At 35.9% G+C, this 24,518-nt stretch overlaps 1 protein-coding gene across 3 annotated transcripts in view; it reads right to left on the bottom strand.

Moving 5' to 3' along the window:
- The window catches only part of SCLT1 (sodium channel and clathrin linker 1), a 254,552-nt gene that overhangs the window by 118,454 nt on the left and 111,580 nt on the right, over window positions 1-24,518 (bottom strand). For all 3 annotated transcript variants that reach the window (XM_020974031.2, XM_078148099.1, XM_020974034.2), the window contains 2 exons: window positions 23,157-23,334; window positions 12,786-12,884 (listed from right to left, as the gene is read on the bottom strand). In XM_020974031.2, the coding sequence (XP_020829690.1) occupies window positions 12,786-12,884; window positions 23,157-23,334 (277 nt within the window). The remainder of the gene's footprint in view (window positions 1-12,785; window positions 12,885-23,156; window positions 23,335-24,518) is intronic.

Here is a 24,518-nt window from a genome sequence, read left to right as displayed (position 1 = left end):
ACATCAAGATTGCTTTGATAAAAAGGATAGGGAAATTCAGAAGCTGCTAGACAAAAAAATGAAAACGCCATAGGGTTTTCCAGCAGGATGGTTAATCTGTGTCTAAGAAGGCAGCATTTAACTCCATAAAAAGTAAAGTGCAAGTAAAGGTTAGAGAGATGCAAGATTCTTGGCTCAGTAAGAAGGCAGATGAAATTCAGTTTTAAGCTGATAGTAACAGTCCCAAAGCATTTTTATGGTGCCCTAAAGGCTATTTATGGGCACATCTCAACTACTTAGTGCTGCTGAAGCCACGTTGATAGCTATAAGGACATGATAATGGAGAAATGGGCTGAACACTTCCACATTGTTCTCAACAGACTGTCATCAAATAATGCCTAAGCCACTGACCATACACCTCAGGTTGAAGTCAATCCTTCTTTAGCTGAATTTCCAGCTGAAGAGGGGGTTTTGAATATCATTAGGCTCCTCTCACGTGGAAAAGCCCTTGGTGCTGACTCTATTCCAGCAGAGATTTACAAGACAGGGGGTCTACTGCTCATACAAAAGCTGACTAAAATCGTCCAGGTTATATGGCAAGAAGTAGTTATACCACAGGAGTTCAAAGATGCTTCCATTGCCCATAGCTATAAAGGTAAAGGAAATAGATTGTTCTGTGACAATCACGTGGAGGGAAGGGGAAGAAGAGGTCCTTTTTCTTAGTCATAGCTGGCAAGACTCTTGCCAGAGTCCTCCTTAATAGGCTCCTTCACCCTGAAGATGGTCATCTGCTTGAGAGGCAATATGGCTGAACAAAGGGTTGAGGAATGGTCAATATGGTATTTGCTACCCAACAACTTCAGGAGAAATGCCAAGAGCTAATCAGAAGTCTGTGCACAATGTTTATCAATCTGACCAAGAGCTCTGAGACGGTCAGTTGTGAGGACTCATGCAAAATTATGTCAAAAAATGATTGCCTGGAAAAGTTCATCAGTATCATACATAAATTTCCTAATGGCATAAGCCTGCCTAGGTTCTGGATAACGGACAATGCTCTCTCGCTTTCCCAGGTACCAATGGAGGGAAGCAGGGCTGTGTGCTTGCTCCCATGCTTTTTAGCAGGATGTTTTCAGCAATGTTGCTGGATGTCTTCAGTGCGGACAAAAACAGCACCCAAGTCAGCCGCCACGCCAAAAGTAAATTATTTAACTTGAAAAGGCTATAAGCCAAGATTAAAATGAAGGTAGAAATGGTGTTCAACTTTTTGTTTGCAAATGATAGTGCACAGAGTATGGAGTGATTCTCTGCTGCTTGTGCTAATTTTCACCTGACAATTAAAACCATGAAAACAGAGATTCTCCACCAGCCAGTATCACACCATCCATACATGAAACCATCAGTTATACCAAATGGAGAGATTCTGAATGCTGTGGATAAGTTCATTTACCTTGGCAGTATACTTTCTAGGGATATACACATAGATGATGAAGTTGATATACACACAGTTGCCAAATCTAGCTCAATGTTTGGGAGGCTCTGAAGGAAAGTGTGGGAGAGAAGAGGTATTAAGGCTGCCTATCAAACTGAAGGTCTACTGAGCTGTTGTGCTGACTTCACTGTTGTATGCCTATGAAACCCAGATGGTATACCAGCACCATGCCAGAAAACTGAATTGCTTCCATTTGAATTGTCTTAGGAAGATTCTGAATATCAGCTGGTAAGATAAGGTAGCAGACACTGAAATCCTTTCTCAGCTTAACTATCAACTATTCAAATCCTACAGCAGAGAGTGCAACTCCATGGGCTGGCCATCTTGTTTGAATACCAAATGTACTTTTGTCTGAAAGACTATTTTATGGAGAACTCACACAAGGAAGGAGCTCACATGATAGTCAAAAGAAGTGGTACAAAGACATTCTCAGGGTCTCTCTGAAGAACTGTGGAACTGATTGTTATGACATAGAAGATGCTGGCAAAGGACTGTTGAACATGGCATGCCTGCATCAAAGACAGTACTGTGTACCATAAGCAAAGCTCAAAAGAAACATGAGATGCTCAAATTTAGAGACAAAGCCACTTTAAATATTCATATGGACTAATTGTGCCCAATCTGTGATGGAGCCTTCCAAGCTTGTACTGGTCTGATGAGCCACAAATGGACACACTGTACCCTTGACTCCAACATAGTGATGTCTTTTTGGTCCTCTAAGAATGAAGGACAATAACCAATGTTCACACACAAGACAAATATTTCATTTTAAGAACATACTTTCTTTATTTAAAAAGTGATTTATTTTTATACTTTTTATTTTAATTTTGTAGTAGAGTTAAATGATCATTTGGTTATTTTATTTACCACAGCAAACTGAAAAATACATTATCTCATTGAGGGATTAAAACTCTCCAAGAGAAGGGATTTATAAACATAAAGAATTTGGAAACAACAAATATAATGAAAAAAGATATTTTAATTTATAGATTTAAAATGATAATTTTAAATTTTCACCTAGCAATTATTTTAATAAAATAAAACATGATTTCTTTCCTTCAGAAATTAGAAACAATAAGCTTTCCTTGTTATTTCAAAAATAGAAAAAAGTTTTTAAAAAATTTATCATGCAACAAAAAATTTGATCTTCAAGTACAGGACTCAAGAAGGTCTTAAAAAGGCAAATGGGACAGAAGGATACAATATGTTGTTAATAAGGGGGGGGCTGTTTAAACCCCTACAAGGGAATATGAGACTTGCAACCCTTGAGAACTGTATTGTTATTACACCTTGTTAAAGGAGTATACATAAAGAGGGTGGATATTAGTTGACTTTGATGTAATGATAAAAAAAATCTAATCAAGTGGGTTAAATAGATCCAAATAAGTGTATCAATATGATCTTAGAAAATGTACTGAGAAAGGAGGAGGCAGACAAGGGTAAATTACATTACAGGAAAAGACACAAAATCCTATTACAGCAGAGGGAAAGAAGGGGGGGGGGAGCATTGTTTGAACCTTACTCTCATCAGATTTGGCTCAAGAAGGGCATAATATAATCAGTTAGGTATAGAAATCTAACTTGCCCTATAGGCAGTAGGAGGGAAAAGGGGAAAGAAAAGGGAGGGGGAAAGAAAAGGGAGGGGAAAGAAGGGAGGGAAGCAGCAGTAAGACTAAAGGGGAAGGAAAGGGATAATAAAAGGGGGAAGGGACTGAAGGAGGCGGTGGTCAAAAGCAAAACACTAGTGAAGGGGGGAAAGGAAAAAGGAGAAAGAAAAGCATAAATGGTGGGAAAAAGGATGGAGAAAAAGACACAGATAGTAATCATAACTGTGAATGTGAATGGGATGAACTCTCCCATAAAACGGAAATGGATTGCAGAATGGATTAAAAACCATAATCCTACAATATGTTGTTTACAGGAAACACATTTGAAAAAGAGTGACACATACAGGGTAAAGGTAAAAGGCTGGAGCAGAATATATTATGTGTCAGCTGAAGTAAAAAAAGCAGGGGTAGCAATCCTGATCTCAGACAAAGCAAAAGCAAAAATAGATCTAATCAAAAGAGATAAGGAAGGAAACTACATCCTGCTAAAAGGCACCATAGACAATGAAGTAATATCATTACTAAACATATATGCACCAAATGGTATAGCATCCAAATTCTTACAGGAGAAGTTCAGGGAGTTACAGGAAGAAATAGACAGCAAAACTATACTAGTGGGGGACCTGAATCTCCCCCTCTGCACTAGATAAGTCTAACCACAAAATAAACAAGAAAGAAGTTAAGGAGGTGAATAGAACATTAGAAAAGTTAGGTATGATAGACCTCTGGAGAAAACTGAATGGGGATAGAAAGGAATATACTTTTTTCTCAGTACATGGCACATACACAAAAATTGACCATGTACTAGGGCATAAAAACCTCACAATCCAATGCAGAAAGGCAGACATGTTGAGTGCATCCTTTTCAGGTCATGACACAATAAAAAAAATATGTAAAAAAGGGCCATGGAAAGATAGACTAAAAAATAATTGGAAACTAAATAATCTAATCCTAAAAAATGATTGGGTCAAACAACAAATCATAGAAACAATCAATAATTTCATTCAAGAGAATGACAATAATGAGACAACATACCAAAACCTATGGGATGCAGGAAAGCAGTTCTTAGGGGAAGTTTTATATCTCTAAATGCTTACATAAATAAAATAGAAAAAGAGGAGATTAATGAATTGGGCATACAACTAAAAAAACTAGAAAAAGAACAAATTAAAAATCCTCACCTAAACACCAAATTAGAAATATTGAAAACCAAAGGAAAAATTAAAAAATTGAAATTAAGAAAACTATTGAACTAATAAATAAAACTAAGAGCTGGTTTTATGAAAAAACCAATAAAATAGATAAGCCTTTGGTTAATTTAATTAAAAAAAGAAAGAAGAAAACCAAATTACTAGTATCAAGAATGAAAAGGCGAAGCTACCACCAAGGAAGAGGAAATTAAAACAATAATTAGGAATTATTTTGCCCAACTATATGCCAACAAATTTGACAATCTTAGTGAAATGGATACATATTGACAAAAATATAAATTGCCCAGATTAACCGAAGAGGAAGTAAAATACTTAAATAACCCCATCTCAGAAAAAGAAATTGAACAAGCCATTGATGAACTCCCTAGGAAAAAATCTCCAGGGCCAGATGGATTTACATGCAAATTCTATCAAACATTTAAAGAACAATTAATTCCAATACTATATAGACTATTTGGGAAAATAGGTGAAGAAGGAGTCTTACCAAATTCTTTTTATGATACAAATATGGTGTTGATACCTAAACCAGGAAGAGTCAAAATAGAGAAAGAAAATTATAGACCAATTTCTCTAATGAATATAGATGCAAAAATTTTAAACAAAATACTAGCAAGTAGATTGCAGCAACTTATCACAAGAATAATACACTATGACCAGGTAGGATTTATACCAGGAATGCAGGGTTGGTTCAATATTAGGAAAACTATCAGCATCATTGAGCATATCAACACAAAACCAACAGAAACCACATGATCATCTCAATAGATGCAGAAAAAGCTTTTGATAAAATACAACACCCATTCCTATTAAAAACACTAGAAAGCATAGGTATAAATGGAGTCTTCCTTAAAAAATAAATAGCATTATCTAAAACCTTCAGCAAGCATTATATGTAATGGGGACAGGCTAGAAGCATTTCCAATAAGATCGGGGTGAAACAAGGATGTCCATTATCACCACTGTTATTCAATATTGTACTGGAAACCTTAGCTTTAGCAATAAGAGAAGAAAAAGAAATTGAAGGCATTAGAATAGGCAAAGAAGAAACAAAGCTATCACTCTTTGCAGATGACATGATGATATACTTAGAGAATCCTAGAGAATCAAGTAAAAAACTACTTGAAATAATAAACAACTTTAGCAAAGTTGCAGGCTATAAAATAAACCCACATAAATCATCAGCATTTCTATATATTACCAACAAAGCCCAACAGCAAGAGATAGAAAGAGAAATCCCATTTAAACTTACTGTAGACATTATAAAATATTTAGGAGTCTACCTCCTGAAACAAACCCAGGAACTCTATGAACACAATTACAAAACACTTTTCACACAAATAAAATCAGATCTAAATAATTGGAAAAACATCAGTTGCTCATGGGTAGGGAGCTAATATAATAAAAATGACAATCCTACCTAAGCTAATTTACTTATTCAGTGCCATACCAATCAAACTACCAAAAATTATTTTATAGAGTTAGAAAAAATAATAACAAGATTCATTTGGAAAAACAAAAGGTCCAGAATATCAAAGGAACTAATGAAAAGAAATGCAGGGGAAGGTGGCCTAGCAATTCCAGATCTTAAATTGTATTATAAAGCAGCAATCATCAAAACTGCTTGGTACTGGCTAAGAAATAGGGAGGTGGATCAGTGGAATAGGTTAAATATGCAAGACACAGTAGTCAATGACTATAGTAATCTATTATTTGATAAACCCAAAGACCCCAGCTTCTGGGATAAGAACCCACTCTTTGAAAAAAACTGCTGGGAAAACTGGAAAAGAGTATGGCAGAAACTAGGCATAGACCCAAATCTCACACCATATACCAAAATAAAGTCAAAATGGGTTCAGGACTTAGATATAAAGGCTGATACCATAAGTAAACTGGGAGAACAAGGAATAGTTTACCTATCAGATCTATGGAGAACAGAAGAATTCATGACCAAACAGGAGATAGAGAACATTATGAAAAGCAAAATGGATAATTTTGATTACATTAAATTGAAAAGTTTTTGCAAACAAAGCCAATGCAACTAAGATTAGAAGGAAGGTAGAAAATTGGGAAAGAATTTTTACAACCAGTCTCTCTGATAAAGGCCTCATTTCTAAAATATATAGAGAATTAAGACAAATTTATAAGAACACAAGCCATTCCCCAATTGATAAATGGTCAAAGGATATGAACAGACAGTTCTCAGATGAAGAAATTAAAGCCATCTATAGTCATATGAAAAAATGCTCTAAATCATTATTGATTAGAGAAATGCAAATCAAAACAACTCTGAGGTACCACATCACACCTATCAGATTGGCCAACATGACAAAACAGGAAAATGATAAATGTTGGAGAGATGTGGGAAAATTGGAACACTAATACATTGTTGGTGGAGTTGTGAAATGATCCAACCATTTTGGAGAACAATTTGGAACTATGCCCAAAGGGCTACAAAAATGTGCATACCCTTTGATCCAGCAATAGCACTTCTAGGGCTATATCCCAAAGAGATCAAACAAATGGGAAAAGGACCCACATGTACAAAAATATTCATAGCAGCTCTTTTTGTGGTGGCAAAGAATTGGAAATTGAGAGGATGCCCATCAATTGGGGAATGGCTGAGCAAGTTGTGGTATATGAATGTAATGGAATACTATTGTGCTATAAGAAATGATGAACAGGCTGACTTCAGAAAAACCTGGAAAGACTTATATGGTCTGATGCTGAGTGAAGTGAGCAGAACCAAGAGGACTTTGTACACAATAACAGCCACGTTATGCAATGACTAAGATTGTTAAACTGAACCCTTCTCAGCATTACAAGGATCTAAGACATCTCCAGAGGCTTTTGGGATGGAAAATGCTGTCCACATCCAAAGAAAGAACTATGGAAGTCGAATCGCTCTCACTTATTTTTACCTTCAGTTGAGTTTTGTTTCATCTTTCTGATGGTTCCTCCTATTGGTTTTAATTTTTACTTACAACTTCACTAATGTGAAAATATGTTTAATGGGCATGTAAATGTAAAGCCTATGTGAGATTGTGCGCCGTCTTGGGGAGGGTGGGGGGGGGAGAAAAAGGGAGAAAAAATTTTCAACTCAAAACCATATGGAAAAAAAAATTAAAAAAAAATAAAAACAAAAGCATATGGAAGTGATTGTTGATAAATCAAAATAAATTAATAAAATTTAAAAAATTATCATGGACTGGCTGGAAGTAAATATTTTCTATACATACACAAACAGATTGCTATTAATGTTATATATGGATAGATAAATCCAAATTCTCAAAACTAGAATTAAACAGCTATTTGATGATTGTGACCTTCCAGAATGAGTGAACTGATCATTGAATTCCAATTAGTAGAATTTTCTTTGTTTTGTTTTCAAATCTTCCCGTATAAGATATAAAACGTTCCTCTGGGATTAAACCACACAACTATGTCAGTTCTGATGTGATATATTTATAAAACTTGATTCAAAAGTTTATATATAAAATTTCAAATGATTTTAAGTTTAAATCCTTGTTTAATGATAATTTTTTAAATATATGGTAAGGGGCCTCACTAATAAGTCCAAGAATTATAGTGGAGAGCATTTGAGTAAAGATCACAAAAGAAGAAAAACATAGGCAATTTTGTCAGCAGATAGACCACTTGTCCAGAAAGAGAATCTAAATGAGGGATGCAGGAAACAGATAATAAATCTGGCAGAAAGCTAGAATCCAGTAGTGAGGATATAGAAGTTATCCAGATACTAGATGCTAGAGTTCTCTCTCTATTAAAAGCAGATCAGCTAATAATTTATTTGCCTTAATGTAAAACTCATCCTTTAAAAGTACAAAGAATCAACTAAGGGAAATCTCAGATTGGAATCAATCCTCACTAACAGAAAGGAACTGCTTCTTGAAATGGAAATAATGGGAAATGTGGGAGGAAGTTACCACTCTCAGGAAAAGTTTGTAATAGAGGAAAGGAAAGTCAGACTTTGACATAGCTGAGAGGAAGGATAGATAGGCAGGTTCCCATGGACTAAAATTCTATAGAAGTCGGCATAGGAGAGATGAAAAAGTCTCAAGAATGAAATTTTGAAGTCAAAATGAAACTATTTCAATAAGGAAGAAAAATGAAGTCTGAAGAGAGTGCTGTAGGTCCACAGGGAACCCACCAATTAATCAATTAATAGACATATACTACTTACTGAATCAGGCACTCATCTAAGTGTTGGTGATAAAATAAAAGCAAAAAAACAGTTCCTGCCTTTAAATAAAATAAAAAGCAAAAAACAGTTCCTACCTTTGAGGAATTTAACGAGGGAGATACCATATACATGAATAGATAAATAACTGAAATATACATAGAATAGATAGAAGGTAATATTAGAGAGGTAGACTGCAAGCACGACATATGGATAGTGTTGGACTTGTAGCAAGAAAGACCTTGGTTCAAATTCAGCCTCAGACACTTATTAACTGTGTGACCCTAGGCAAGTCATTTAAAACTTCTTGGCCTCATCTTTTTAATCTGTAAAAGGAGGAAATTGGGCTAGATGATATTTAAGCTCCCTTCCAAGCTGTCAATCTCAGAATCTATGAAGGCATTAGAAAGTAGGGGAACCAGGAAAGGCCTCCTGCAGAAGGTAACATTTGAGCTAATTCTTGAAGGAAGCCAGGGATTCTGAGAATTAGAAGGTGAGTAGGAAAAACATTTTAGGCCTGAGACATAGCCAGCATAAAAGAATATAAACAGAAGATGGAGTATCCTATGAGTAACAGCAAGTAGGGCAGAATGGATCAACCATAGTGTGCATGGAAAGGAATAAAGAGTTAGAAGACTGGAGAGATAAAAAGGATCAGGTTGTGAAATGTTTAAATACCAAAGAGAGCAGCCTATAGTAGCTCCAAAAAGTAAGAGGGAGCTGATGAAGTTAACTTAGTAAAGAGAATGACACCTTCAGACCTATACTTTTGGAAAAATCACTTTGTAGCTACGTGGAAGATGGAATGAGGAGCAGGAAGAGACTTGTAGGGAAATCAGTCAGAAAGTTATATAATAGAATACATAAAAGGTGTTCAAAGTCTCAACTAGGGATGTGGTTTTCTGAGTGGTGACTGGGTATAAAGTAGGATGTATGAAGGTAGAAATGATTTGGCAACTGACTAGATATGTGTGGTGAGTGAGAGAGAGAACTGAAGATAAAACCATGGGTGCAAATCCGTGTGACTGGGAGAACAACAATCATCAGTAGTGAAGTTGAGGATTTTCTGGGGAAGATAATGAATTTTGTTTTGGAAATAATGAGTATGAGATGCTTATAGGATATTCACTTCAAAATATCCATTAGGCAGTTAGTGATGGGAGACTAACGCTCAAGAGAAAGACGCAGATGTGGGAACCATTTGCATAGTTAATGATAATTAAACCCACAGGAACCAAGGAAGTCCCCAGGCAAGTTAGCATAGAGAGAAAAGTGAAGAAAGGCCAGTATAGAGCTTCAGGGACAATCACATTAGTGAACATGATATGGATGAAGATCTAGCAAAAAACACTGAGAAAGATCAATTAACAAGGTGAAGAAGAACCAAGAGACAGCAGTCATGAAAATTCAGAGTGATCATATCCAGGATGAAAAGGTGAGTCAAATCCAGAGATTAAGAAGGATAAATGTTCAGAAAAGGCCATGTGATTTGACAATGAAGACATTCCAAGTACCTCTGGAGTGAACAGTTTCAGGTAAACGATAAGGTTGGTGGCTGGATTGGAAAGCATATAGAAGTAAAAGGAGAAGTGGAAGGCCCTAGTAAAAGACAGATTTTTCCAGGAGTTTAGCTTACCAATCAACCCAGAATTTAAAATATAGAAAATAGAGCAAAGGCAGGAAATGGGATAATAAAAAATTATCCTGTGAATGAGCATCAGGAATTCTAAAGCCCCAAAGGAATTGAGGCTGGTAAGAGAAGCTCAGTCTCACCCCCTCACACACAAAGGGGTCTGGAGTAGGAACAGTCATATTGGGAAAAAGAAGAGGGTCAGAGAATGGATAAGACCTTTGCTTGGAGTGGGTGGGATAAGTGGAAACAGAAAGAGGATGGACTTGTTCAATTCCTGTTTTGCTTTTGATTACTTCTGAAAGGAGAATAGCCATGGCAATGCAGTGTGAAAACAAAAATTGCTCACAGGGAGCTGGTATACAAAATAAGGAGGTAATATGAAGACAGCCTAGATGATGAATTCATATTGTCTAAATCTTTGGGTACTGAAGGAATGGCTGATAAGATTACTAAGCCACTGTAAGTGATATATGAAAGATCACAGAAAACAGGAAAGGGAATGCAGGTCTAGATAATGATGGATGCTGTTCTCTTTTTTAAAAAATAAGAACAAATTAAGAATATAATTCACAAACTGCAGACCAGTGAGGTTGACTCTAGTGCCTGGAAAAATTGTAGGATAGATCATCTAGGAGACTGTTAATGAGCATCTAGAAAAGGAAGTAGTGATCATAAATAGTCATCTTTTTTAAAACTTTTTTGACATAGTTACTAAACTAGTAAATCAGGGGCATGTGTAGATATTGTTTGCCTAGATTTTTAGCAAACCACTTGATAAATAATCTCACACTCTTCTTGGGAAAAAAATGAAGAAAAGTGCATCATGTGATAATACAATTAGATGGATTAGACGGATTAGCAAGGTCCAGAGTAGTCATTAACGATTCAACACTGACCTGGAAGGATATCATCAGAGCTGTACTTGGTCCTGTGTTACATTTTTATCAAGTGGATAAAGATAGAGATGACATGCTCATTGAATGAAAGACTAGAGCACTGGGCAGAACCTAGTAAAAAGAAATTCAGCAGGGATGAATGTAAAGTCTTATACTTGGTTTCAGAAAAATCAACCTTATAAGTACAAGATGATGGAGACATAGACAGTAGTTGATGTAAAAAGATTCTAGGGATTTTAATAGATTGAGTCAACATGAATTAACAGTGTGATGGGGTAGTGGGAATCATTTGCATTAAGATGATAACTAAAGCCACAGGAATCAATGAGGTCATCAAACAAGTTGGTATGGAGAGAACAGTGAGGGGGCCAGGACAGTCTTGGAGATACCCAGAGTTGGTGGACGTGGCACGAATGAAGGTCTAGCAAAGGACACTGAAAAGAAGTTGTTAGCAAGGTAAAGAAGAATCAAGAGAGTAGTTATGAAAACTCTGAGAGATAGTATCTAATGTTCAGAGCACCACCGTTTACTAAGTACATTGATAAGTGGTTAAGCATCCAGAGAAGAGCAAACAATAGAGTGAAAGGTCTTGTTTGAATTCATGTCAAATGAAGATCCATTGAAGGAACTGGGCATGTTTAGCTTAGAGGAGACTCTGAAGACATCATAGCTGTCTTCATGTATTAAGGCAGCTTAGTGGTAACACGAATAGAGTGTGCTGGGCCTGGAATCAGGAAGACCTGAGTTCAAACGTTATCAGACACTTACTAGCTCTATGACTCCAGACAAGTCCCTTAACCTCTGTCTGCCTCAGTGTCCTCATCTGCAAAATAGTGATTAGTAATAGCACCTAACTCCCAGGATTGTTGTGAAGATCAAATCAGATAATATTTGTAAAGTGCTTAGCACAGCCTGGCACATAGCAGGCACTTAATATGTGTTTATTCCCTTCTCTTTTCCTCTCCCCTAAAGAGCTGTCCTATGAAAGAGATTAGATTTGTTCTGTTTGGCTTCAGAAGGCAGAACTAGGAACAACGGGTAGAAATTGTAAAGAGGCAAATTTAAGCTTGATGTCCAGAAAATCTTTCTAACAATTAAGAGTTGTCCAAAAGTATAACAGACTCCCTTGAAAAATGCTGGGATTCCTCTCCTTGGAGGTCTTTAAGCAGAGGCTGTATGACTACTTATCAGGAATGTTACAGTGAGGATTTCCTTCAGTTATGGTTTAGGCTAGTAAGTATCTTTTGAATTTTAATTCTATTTCAAAGCTTTCAAATCCAAGAGCTTGGATTTGAACTTGAGTATAACGAATACACATGCAACACTGTTCTTACTTCACTACACTGCAAAAATAACTGGGTCTCAGTTTTCTGGTTATAAATTTCTTTTAAAGTTTCTTCTTTTAGTCTCTTCCATGGTCCTCTCCACTTTGGTCACTTTGGTCCAGAAATCTCACATCCTCCTTCTTTCCCTTCTCTTTGTATGTCTGTCTGTTTTCCCTCTCTCTCCACTTTCTCTGCCTCTTTGTGTTTCTGTGTCTGCTGCATGTGTTTGAGACCACACACACACACACACACACACACACACACACTCATTAGCTCAAGCAAACTTCCTAAAAACTATTTCACAAGCCTTTACTGAAAATGCAATTATCTGCTTATTCTTCATGTAGGTGTCCCGGCAAACACCTATTAAGACAGTATGCAATGTTAAGTTATTATGCGTGTATTTTCCTGTTTTTATTTTAAACGTTAATAAAATTACAAATCTCTTACTTCTTTCCTGGTTCGCATAGCAGCTTCTTGTACAAGTTGAGAAATTGTTTCTTTCATTTTCTCAATTTCTTCTTCTTTTTGTTTCTCTTCAAGCAATGCCTTCAGAAAACAATAACTTATATTATTATAAAAAGTATTATTAATGATAAAAATAGCATATGGGTAAAAATCTATTCAATAATTACTCCAAAAACTGAGTTTTTAATTTTCTATTTCCATAAACCCAGAACAGAAATCAAGATCTCTTGTGACTCAATGGACATTCATTCACTCAAATGAACTCTTCTATCCAAGTATATCCATTCTCTCAAAGGTAGAGAGGATTATAAGTACTTAATAGATGCTCACTGACTATTCTAAAAACCTTGGAGCCCTATTTGACTCTCAATTTCCCTGTATTCTCTTTGAGGGAATTCCCTCAGAGCTAGGAATAGAACAGCAAGTAGTTAATTGTGAGAATTGAGTGAACCACCCTGACTCCATCTTATGATTCAATTCTGGATCTAGCTCAGTTCCCTTCCCATTCAATTATCACTCTAGTCCAAATTATGTCTTGTAAGAAACTTTATTCATTTGTAGGAATTGGGAAAAACCTTATTGTATTGTTTGAATCTAGCCCTGCGTGACTGGGAAGGTAGATCACCTCTACCTGTTCCTTAGAGACCTTTAATCAAGAACCTAGATAATGCTGACCAGAAACCTAGTCAGACACAAAGATTGATGCAATGAGTTTCCTCACAATTGTACATTTCAAGCAACCCATATGTCTTATCTCATACTGATCAAACAGTTATTGTTTTTGATTGTTTACAGATACTTGGGAGGAGTGGGACACTTCTCTTTCTGATTTCAGGGAATTCAACCTGTTCACTCTCTCCTACCCAACTTGGGAAGTCCCTAATCTTTCATCTAATTAGAAATTAGATGACTAATACTGTATTGTTTCCTTTTAATTAACTGGCCTTTTTTGATTAATTGTTTTTAATGTATAAAAGTCTGTTTCCACCTATATTCAGAATCCAGCCCTAAGCTGAGGAAGGAGCTTGGTCCCAATTTTCTAGGCAATTGGTATGAACTGCTTAATAAATAAACGTACTTAGAAGCTTGAACTTTTGTTTCCTCAGTCATTTCATCTTTTACCCACAACATCTCTACCTAAGGTCACCTAAATCTGGCTTTCTATCCTTAAAATAGCTTTTGGGTTTTTCTCTTTCTTGTCTGTTGTATCTGGACTCACCATCGCATGTCCAAGATTGCTGCAAGAGCCTCCTACCTATTCTTCCCAGAATCATATTTTTTTTCCCTAGTGAGGCAATTGGGGTTAAGTAACTTGTCCAGAGTCACACAGCTAGTAAGTGTTATGTGTCTGGGGCCAGATTTGAACTCAGGTCCTCCTGACTCCAGGGCTAGTGCCCTACCTAGTCTTCTTTACTTGATTTTCTTCTTCCATTTTTTCTTGCTGCCACCCTTTTAATCATCTTAACATACATCTCTGATCATGAGAGAGTCACTTTACCTCACTGGGTCTCAATTGACTGGCCTGTAAAATAAGGGGACTGAACTAAATGGCCTCTTAGGCCCCTTTCAGCTCCAGATACAATGACTCTATATCACCTTCCGGTTCAAAGTAATTCACTATATTTCTAAATCAAGCACAAATTCTTTAGTGTAGCACTCAAGGTCCTCAGTAATCTGGCATCAATCAGATTATGGAGTTTTGAAAATCATATTTACAACTGCCTACATTATCAGATCCCACTTACTATATTTAGCATCTCCTATACTCCAGCCAAATTAGCTTACTCAGTGTTTACCAAACACATTCCCTGTTTTCCACCTATGTGCTTATATTCACATCATTTCCTCTGCCTGGAATGTACCCTGTAACCCTTAGACATGAACATAAACACATACACAATTCCTTGTGCTGAAATTCTACCCACACACTAATGCACTGTTGATGGAGTTATAAACTCATCCGACCATTCTCGAGAGCAATTTGGAAGTATGCCCAAAGGGCTATAAAACTGCATACCCTTTGATCTGGTTAATATCACTACTATTAGGTCTATATCCCAAAGAGATAAAAAAACAAGGGAAAAAAGGACCTACTTGTACAACAATACTTATAACAGCTCTTTTTGTGGTGGCAAAGAATTGGACATAGATGGTATGTCCATCAAGTCAAGAATGGCTGAACAAGTTGTGGTATATGAATGTAATGAAATACTCTCAATCATGCTATAAGAAATGATGAGCAGATGGATTTCAGAAAAACCTGGAAAGCTTTACATGAACTAATGCAAAGTGAAGTGTGTAGAACTAGGAGAACATTGTTACACAATAACAGCAACACTGTACGATAACCAACTATGAATGACTTAGTTATTCCCAGCAATACAATCTTTCAAGACAATTGCAAAGGTCTCACATATTCACATCCAGAGAAAGAACTGACAGAGCACGAATATATGTCAAAACATACTATTTTCATTTTCTTTATTATTTTCATGATTTTTTTCTTTTGGTCCATTTCTTCCTCCACAGTATGGAAATGTTTTGCATGATTACACATATATAACCTATATCAAATTGCGTAGGGAATAGGGAAGTGAAGGAGGGAGGGAGAAAATTTGTAACTTAAAATTTTTAAATGAATGTTAAAATTTGCTATTACATGTAATTAGAAAAAATAAAATACTATTAAAAATGAAATCCTATCCACTCATTTTTCAAGGCTAACCTTTTCTATGAAGATTTCTCTGACCTGCAGCCAAATATGACCTCTCTCATCCTCTGAATTTTCATAGCAGCTGTTGCTACCTCTAAGAAGCACTTTTCATACTATATTCTGTATTTAAATTGGGTACTTATCTTATTTCTCCTCTATAATCACATAATTTAATTATTTCCAACAGCTTTGATGTCAGGTTTTTTTTTTCAAAAGGACACACACAATTATTAAAAGGTGAATTTTCAAGAATATAATTTTTTTATTTAATCTCAATTAGAAGCTCGTACTCCCTATATTGTTTTGTACTTTGGGCACAGGTAGCTTAAATAATTACCATGCCTTTTTATTTTTTTTGAGTCTTACTAATTTATTTATTTTTAGTTTTCAACATTCACTTCCATAAGATTTTGAGTTCCAAAATTTCTCCCTATCTCATCCCTCCCCCCACCTCAAGATGGCATGCATTCTGAATATCCCTTCCCCTAATGTGCCCTTCCTTCTATCTTCCCCTCTTCTCTTGTCCCCTTCCCCTTCTATTTTCCTGTAGGGCAGAATAAATTTCTATACTCCATTGCCATATCTTATTTCCCAGTTGCATGTGCAAGCAACTGGGTTCCAAATTTTCTCCCTCTCTCCCCACCCACCCTCATTGAATAGGCAAGCAACTCGATACATACGTAGTCATGCAAAACACTTCCACAGTAGTCATGATGTGGAAAACTAACTATATTTCCCTTTGCCCTATCCTGCCCCCCATTTATTCTATTCTCTCTTTTGACCCTGTCCCTCCTCATAAGTATTTACTTCTGATTACCCCCTCCCCTCTATCATCCATCTCCCTGCTCTCTTATCCCCTTTCCCCCCTCCCCCATTCTCCTGTTGGGTAAGATAGATTTCCATACCCAATTGAGTGTGTATGTTATTCCCTCCTTAAGCCAAACCTGATGAGAATAAGATTCAGTCATTCCCTCTCACCTTCCCCCATTTCCCCTCTACTATAAAAGCCTTTTGTTGTCTGTTTTATGTGAGATAATGTACCCCCTTCTACCTATATCCCTTTCTTCTCCCAGTATAACCCTCTCTCATCCCTTAATTTTATTCTCCAGATATCACCCCTTCATCTTCAACTCACCTTGTACCCTTTATCTATCTATCTATCTATCTATCTATCTATCTATCTATCTATCTATCTATCTATCTGTCTATCTATCTATCTACATATAATTTTTTCCCTTCCAACTACTCTAATACTGACAAAGGTCTCAAGAGTTACAAATATCATCTTTCCACGCAGGAATGTAAACAATTCAACCTTGATAAGTCTCTTATGATTTCTTTTTCCTGTTTACCTCTTCATGTTTCACTTGAGTCTTGTATTTGAAAGTCAAATTTTCTATTCAGCTCTGGTCTTTTCATCAAGAATGCTTGAAAGTCCCCTATTTCACTAAATGATGATTTTTTCCCCTTAAGGATTATATTCAATTTTGCTGGGTAGGTGATTCTTGGTTGTAATCCTATCTCCTTTGATCTCCTGAATATCTGGTCCCTTAATGCAGAAGCTGCTAAATCTTGTGTTATCTTGATTGTATTTCCACAACACTTGAATTGTTTCTTTCCAGCTGCTTGCAATATTTTCTCCTTGACCTGGGAATTCTGGAATTTGGCTACAATATTCCTAGGAGTTTTCCTTTGGGGATCTCTTTCAGGAGGTGATTGGTGGATTCTTTCAATTTTTTTTTTGGTCCTCTGGTTCTAGAATATCAGGGCAGTCTTCCTTGATAGTTTCTTGAAAGATGTGTCTAGGCTCTTTTTTTGATCATGGCTTTCAGATAGTCCAATAATTTTTAAATTCTCTCTCCTGGATCTATTTTCCAGGTCAGTTGTTTTTCCAATGAGATATTTCACATTGTTTTCTATTTTTTCATTCTTTTGGATTTGTTTTACAATGTCTTGATTTCTCATAAAGTCACTAGCTTCCATTTGCTTCATTCTAATTTTTAAGGAAGTATATTTTCTTCAGTGAGATTTTAGACTTCCTTTTCTATTTGGCCAATATTGCTTTTTAGAGTATTCTTCTCCTCATTGGCTTTTTGGACATCTTTTGCTATTTGGATTGGGCTATATTTTAAGGTATTTTCTTCACTATTTTTGGGGGGTCTCCTTTAGCAAGCTGTTGACTTGTTTTTCATGATTTTCCTGCATCACTCTCATTTCTCTTCCCAGTTTTTCCTCTACTTCTCTTACTTGCTTCTCAAAATCCTTTTTGAGCTCTTCCATGGCCTGGTACCAATTCATATTTTTCTTGGAGGCTTTGGCTGTAGGACCTTTGAGTTTGTTGTCCTCTTCTGGTTTATGTTTTGATTTTCTTTGTCATCAAAGAAAATTCTATGGTCTCATTTTTTTCTGCTGTTTGCTCATGTTCCCAGCCAATTACTTGAGTTATAAACTCCTTGTTAAGGTAGGGCTCTGCTTCCAGTGTGGAGGGCATACTGTCCCAAGCTTCAGGGGTTTTGTGCAGCTGTTTTCAGAGATACTTCTAGGGACCTGCAAATTTTCCACTCTTCCAAGGTGGTATGATCAAGGGCTAGGTATTTACTCCTTTCCTGGCCTATAAGTAACCACAAGCACTCTTGGAACTGTGAGGAGGATTCCCTTTCTACTGCCACTACAAGCTCCACCAAGGCAGCACTCCTCTTTGACCCAGGACTGCCACCCTGAACTGTGACACAGATCAAAGCATGGGCAAAGCAAGAGAATCCTTCCTCAGCACCAGCAAAGAGATCTTTGCAATCTCCCTATGATTACTCACTTGATTTCCCCCTTAGTCTGTGGGCTGACCTCTGGAAGCAGCTGCCACCCAGGGTCTGTTCGGGGACTGGGGCTGGAACTGAGCTTCTCTCTCACCGAGGTCACAGACTTTTGCTACTAACCTTCTAAGCTGTCTTTGGTGTTTGTGGTTTGAGAAATCTTGAAACTGCCACAGCTGCCCATGGTTCAGTTCTCTGAGGCCTGCTCCAGGTTCACTGAGGCCTGGTCTTTGCCTGTGCTCCTACATAGAACTGTGCTCCTATCCCAGCCTGGCACAATAGACCTTTCCAATCAACCATCCAGATTGTCTTGGGCTGGAAATTTGTTTCACTCTGTCTTTTTGTGAGTTCTGCTGCTCTAGAATTTGTTTAGAGCCATTTTTTAAACAGATATTTGGAAGGGCTTGGGGGAGAGCTCAAGCAAGTCACTGCTTTTATTCTGCTATCTTGGCTCCACCCCCCATGCCTTCTTTTGCTATGACTAATTTCAAATATAAATAAAATAATAAACATATATTAAATATATTTAAAATGTTTCCATTATCTTTATATGAAATAACTACGCTGTTCTTTTTTACCAATAAGATGAAAGAAAAACACATGATGCTTAGAAACATAAAAAAGAATTATTTCTGGTATTCTCTTTTTAGTGGACTAGGCATTACAAACAAAGAAAGTACGTTAGCAACACCTGGATCAAACATAGATAAAGCTGTGTTGTAGAGAACTCACATAACAAATAAAATCCTATTGTGTATTCTTTAGCATATTGACTTTAATAGCTTTGCAAACTAGTAAATTAAACAGTTATCTACTTGTATCCAATTCTCTTCTAGGTTTAATCTGATGAATGCCAACATATATGTTTAAGCTTGGTTCATACAATTAGCAAATTTTCATTTTTAACAGTCTAGTTAACAGTCATTTGCTTAGATCTATAACATATTTGATAAATTAATACTCTGACATCAATCATATAAAACAAGGTCTTCCTAAGGCAATTCTCATTTTCAAAAAGGCATTTCTAATTTATTTTCTATCTTTTATAGTTTTCCAGGATAAGGGAATACAAGAAGAGAAGCAAGGAATTGGGTGAAACAAATTTTTCTGATGTTTATTTCTATTTTTCTAGGAGGTAGGATTTGATTTGCTTTGATTTTTTTAATTTTTATTTTCTGTCTTAAATTCTCTCCCTCTTTTTCTCCCCTCCCTCACCCACTGAGAAAGCTAGCAATATAATATCTCATGTAAAGTGACACAACATTACTATTTCCAAAAAGTTAATATTTCCATATTAGCTATGTTGTGGAAAAAAAGGCATAAAAAATAAAGAAAATGAAAAAAAAAACCAACCTTCTGTTTATCTAAGTTTTTCACTCAGCAGTTCTGAGATAGGTATAAGACTAGAAAGGTATAAGTGTCATAAAGCTTATAAACTGAGCACATGTGATTCCATTCTAATAACAAAAATTGAACTATATAGCACATTAAAGGTTTTTAAAGTGCTTGCTCATACATTTTTAAAACCACTGAACGAAATCAGAAAAGTATTTGGAATTTAAGTGTGGCTGTGTAGGAGTAAAATAGCTATTTTGGAAAAGCGAAAGGCTGGGGCTACCCTTATTCTTTATGAACTTTTGTTGTTTTTAAATTAAATTTAATTCTTATATCTGGGTTTTAAAACATGGAGAGGGGGTGTCCAATCTGTGATTTCATTAGCACAGGGTAGAAGGAATTTTTGGTATATAAATTTCTTCCACTGATGCAGATCAACAACTCATGTATAACTCAGAATCTTGGAGTTTCTTGCAACAATGAGGGATTGGTTAAACTACTCACCAATGATCACACAGCCAACATATGTCAGAGATAGGACTTGTACCAAGACCTTTCTGATTTTGTGTATATGCTATACTGCCACTCTACTTATGGAAAAAGTGTGGTTTTGCATTTTTAATACCAAATGGACAACATTACTCTCTTATGGGTTGACATGATTTCTATTGAGAGCTAGACTAAGAACTTAAACCACATATCACGTTATTTGGAGATATCATTCTAAGTTCCAAGCAACCAACTCATAAATTAGCTTTTGGAACATAACTTATTCATACATTTGGTAATGCAGACTTACATCTAATAGAGACAGCATAGTATGATGAATAGAGTGGATTTGAATTAAGAAGACCTGGATTAGAATGTTAGCTCTGCTACTATTAGCTAAAAGACTCTACATAATTCACTGCTCCTTTTTTTTCCATTGTGACTTACATTCAAATATTGCTTATCACAGGATCACATATTTAGAGACAGCAAGGACCTTCAGGGTCATACAGTCTAATACTTCTAATTTTATAGTTGAAGAAACTGAGCCTTAGAGAAGTTAAATGACTTATCCAGGGACACAGAGGTAAAGAAGTGGCAGAGCCTGGCTTTAAACCCAAATCCTTTGATTCTAAATTCAGCACTTTTCCCATGGCACTTCTAATATCTATCTATGTGAATCTGAGTAGGTCATTAACCCATTCAGTTTTGTCATCTATAAAATTAGTAGGCTGCACTAGGTCCCTAATGTTCTTTCCAACTCCAATTCTATGATCTTATTTAACCTCACTATGTCTTGGGCAACTCTCTAAGACTATAAGTTCAGTTGCTGATATGAAGAAAATTGCCTTCACTGATACAAATCACAGGATTGAACCAAAAACTAAACTAAAACTAAAGCATACAAAATAACCTCATGGTTCTGAGTTTAAGACCCAAGATCTGAATACCACACTGACAGCAGATTATTTAACTTGAAAAGACTATAAGCCAAGACTAAAGTAGACTGGCCACAATGCTGATGAACTTCTCTGAGCCAACAAATTTTATGAACATCATAATATATTATATGTTATTAATATGCATTCTGTAATAATATTTAATATTATCCTTTAATTTAATTACCTTTATTTATTCATTTGTTTGTTTATTTATTTATTTGTTTATTTGCCTTAAATAAGGTACCAGACACTGAAGTCCTTTCTCAGCTTAACTGTCAACCATTCAAACTCTACTGCAAAGAGTGCAATTCCAATGGTTGCCCATGTTGTTCTAATGCCCAATATACATTTGCCTAAAAGACTATTTTACAGAGAACTCACAGAAGGCAAGCACTCACACGAAGGTCAGAAGAAGTAATACAAGGACACTCTCAGGGTCTCTCTGAAGAACTCTAGAATTGATTATAAGACATGGCAGACACAGGAGACACTGACATAGGACCACCCAGCATGGTGTCCCTGCATCAAACAAGGTGCTATGCTCTAAAAGCAAAGTAGAATTCCAGTAGTTCAAAAGAAACATGAGGGGCAGCTAGGTGGCACAGTGGATAGAGCACCAGCCCTGAAGTCAGGAGGACCTGAGTTCAAATCCGACCTCAGACCAAACACTTGACACTTACTAGCTGTGTGACCCTGGGCAAGTCAGTTAACCTCAATTGCCTTAAAAAAAAAACAAAAAAGAAACACTAGATGCTCAAATTTAGAGATAACTCCACTCCAAATATTCATATATCAACTATTATTTTTTTCTGTTTTGACCTATTTCCAAAAGAATTATTTAGCTGATGGTTTGTATTTCTCACTAGAGGCTATCGCATATGAAAACAGGGTTTGTTAAGCTTGAAAAAAAAAGATCCTTCTTGTTGAGACAGAATGGTTTTGTGGAAAGAAGACTGACTAAGCATCACAGAATCTTAATTAGAATCTCAATTTTGCTGCTTATTACTTCTGTGACCTTTACAATTTGCTTAAACTCTGTGGACCTAAATTTCCTAATAGTGGATGAGATTAAATGATCTTTAAAGTCTAAATTCTATGATTATTCTATGATCAGACTTACAAATTAAGGAAACCATCACAATGAACACTAATCATTCATCTTGAAAAATTATAGCAAAATCTGGATTACTTGGAATACTCAGTTCAAGTGGCACCTCTTATAAAAACCTATCCAAATACCATAGCTGGTGGTGCTCTCTTCTTCAGGAAATTACTCTGTATGAACTTTGCATATATTTTGTGTTGATTAATCTGTGTACATGACATAGAATGTAAGCTTCAGGAATGCCAGATTGGTTTTATTTTTGTCTCTCTCTTTAGCCTAGTACAGTGCCTGCCATACAGTAAGCAATTAAAAAATGCTTGTTGAACTAAATCGCATGAATGATTAGAGAATGGATTATTCTGGTTAGTGAACTTTCTGGGTCACTGAGGGTCAAACAGAAAAAACATTTTTGGTTCATTCCTTGTTAATGACAATCTTAGTATGCCCCAAAAGTGGTCTAAAACATGCTAGAACAAAAATATTTTTAAAAAAAGACTTTAATTAATAATTAAAGATTTTGTAGTATGCTTCCGAGTAATAATTCTGCCAATTCATACTGAAGAATACTAAAGAGACAGAAGGTATAAGGAATAAGACTAAATGTATAATGACCCTCAGAGAACACAGCCTGAAAACTTTTTTTATACTAAATTCCACAGATTTTTCTTGTTATTTGAATCTTTGTCCTAAAAGTGGAAATCTTACAAGAAAAGGAAAATCCCAGTTGAGTGCTTGATTTAATGAGTTTTTCTATGTCAAAATAAATAAACAAAAAAGATTACCTGACAGAGATATATGCTTTCATTTTTATTTACTGATTTTGTGTTTGTTAATGAACTTAATTTTTGTTTCATTGTTAAAAGTTAACTATTTTATTATTTTCAGAGTGTTTTCTCCTGACTCCATGGCTGGTGCTCTATCTACTGCACCACCTACCTGCCCCTCAGAGTGTTTTCTTACCTGATTTTTCTGAAGGTTAGCTTCTTCTAAGAGTTGCATGCTGTTTCTGGCTCTTACAATTGCTTCATACTTCTCATTTGCTAAGTCAGCAAATTTTACTTGAAGCTCTTTTGTCTGTTTTTCTAGATTAGTTTTTTCTGTTCTTAGTTGGTCAGCTTCTTGGATTGTTACACATAACCTAAGAATTAATATTCAAATTTTAGTAACAACTATAAACGGTAATTATTTGATTACTTCCAGCTAATGAAGAATGTTTAGAATAATATCTGATCAAAAATTTACTAGTAAAATGGTATACATTGAGATTTTACATATCTAGAATTCTTGGGAAATGAGTTGCGGTTCAGTGGGGTAAGATCAGTTGTAGAAGAGGTAACCTAGGTAGCCATAAGTTAATTCTTTATGAACTAGAATTCTTTTACCCATTTTTATGGAAATCTTTTTAAGACGCAGTAGAGATTCCCTTACCTTCTTTAACAGAGTATACCGCACATATTTAAAACATTTCTTGATGACTCAAGTCTTAATTTTGTTCTGTATACTCTGTTTAAGTTCATCATTGTGAACTATCAGCATATGTAGATGCAGCAATATTATCAATATTATCACGAACAACCTCTCATATCCTATTTGGCAAACCTTGAACGTGGCAAACTGATGCTTTCAACTGCCACTGAGTACTTTGCCCTCTTCTCTTTTCAACAGCCACGCATACCTAGGTGGCACAACAGGTAGAGTTCAAATCCTGTCTCGGACATGTATTAGCTATGTGACTTTGGACAAGTCACTTAACCTTGTTTGCCTCAGTTTCCTCATCTGTAAAATGAGCTGGAGAAGGAAATGGCAAACTACTCTAACATCTTTACCAAGAAAACTCCAAATGGGGTCACAGAGAGTTGAACATAACTGAAACAACTCAACAACAAAAACCATATAACACTTTTACAGAAATAATGTGAGATTTAAATAATTGGAAAAACATTAATTGCTCATGACTAGGCTGAGTCAATATAACAAAAATGACAGTATTACCTAAATTAATTTACTATTCAACTACACATCAATCAAACTTCCAAAGGATTACTTTATAGAGATAAGAAAAAAAACAAATAAAATCCATTTGGAGGAGCAATCTCAAGGGAAAGAATGAACAAAAGTGAGAAGGAAACTAGCACACCAGACCTTATTCTACAAAGCAATAATAATTTTTAAAAATCTGATACTAGTTTTTTAAAAAAAGAGTTTGATCTGTGGAACAGGCTAAGTATGTAAAATGTAAAAGTAAATGAACCTAGTTGCTGAATGTTTTCTAGAACCAAAGACCCCAGCTACCTAGGTAAAGACTCATTAAATACTTTTGGG

This window comes from Phascolarctos cinereus, unplaced genomic scaffold, assembly GCF_003287225.1.
Source record: "Phascolarctos cinereus isolate Bilbo 61053 unplaced genomic scaffold, phaCin_HiC Scaffold_9;HRSCAF=440, whole genome shotgun sequence".
In the NCBI taxonomy this organism is placed as follows: domain Eukaryota; kingdom Metazoa; phylum Chordata; class Mammalia; order Diprotodontia; family Phascolarctidae; genus Phascolarctos; species Phascolarctos cinereus.
This window is presented reverse-complemented; position numbering and strand designations above follow the sequence as displayed.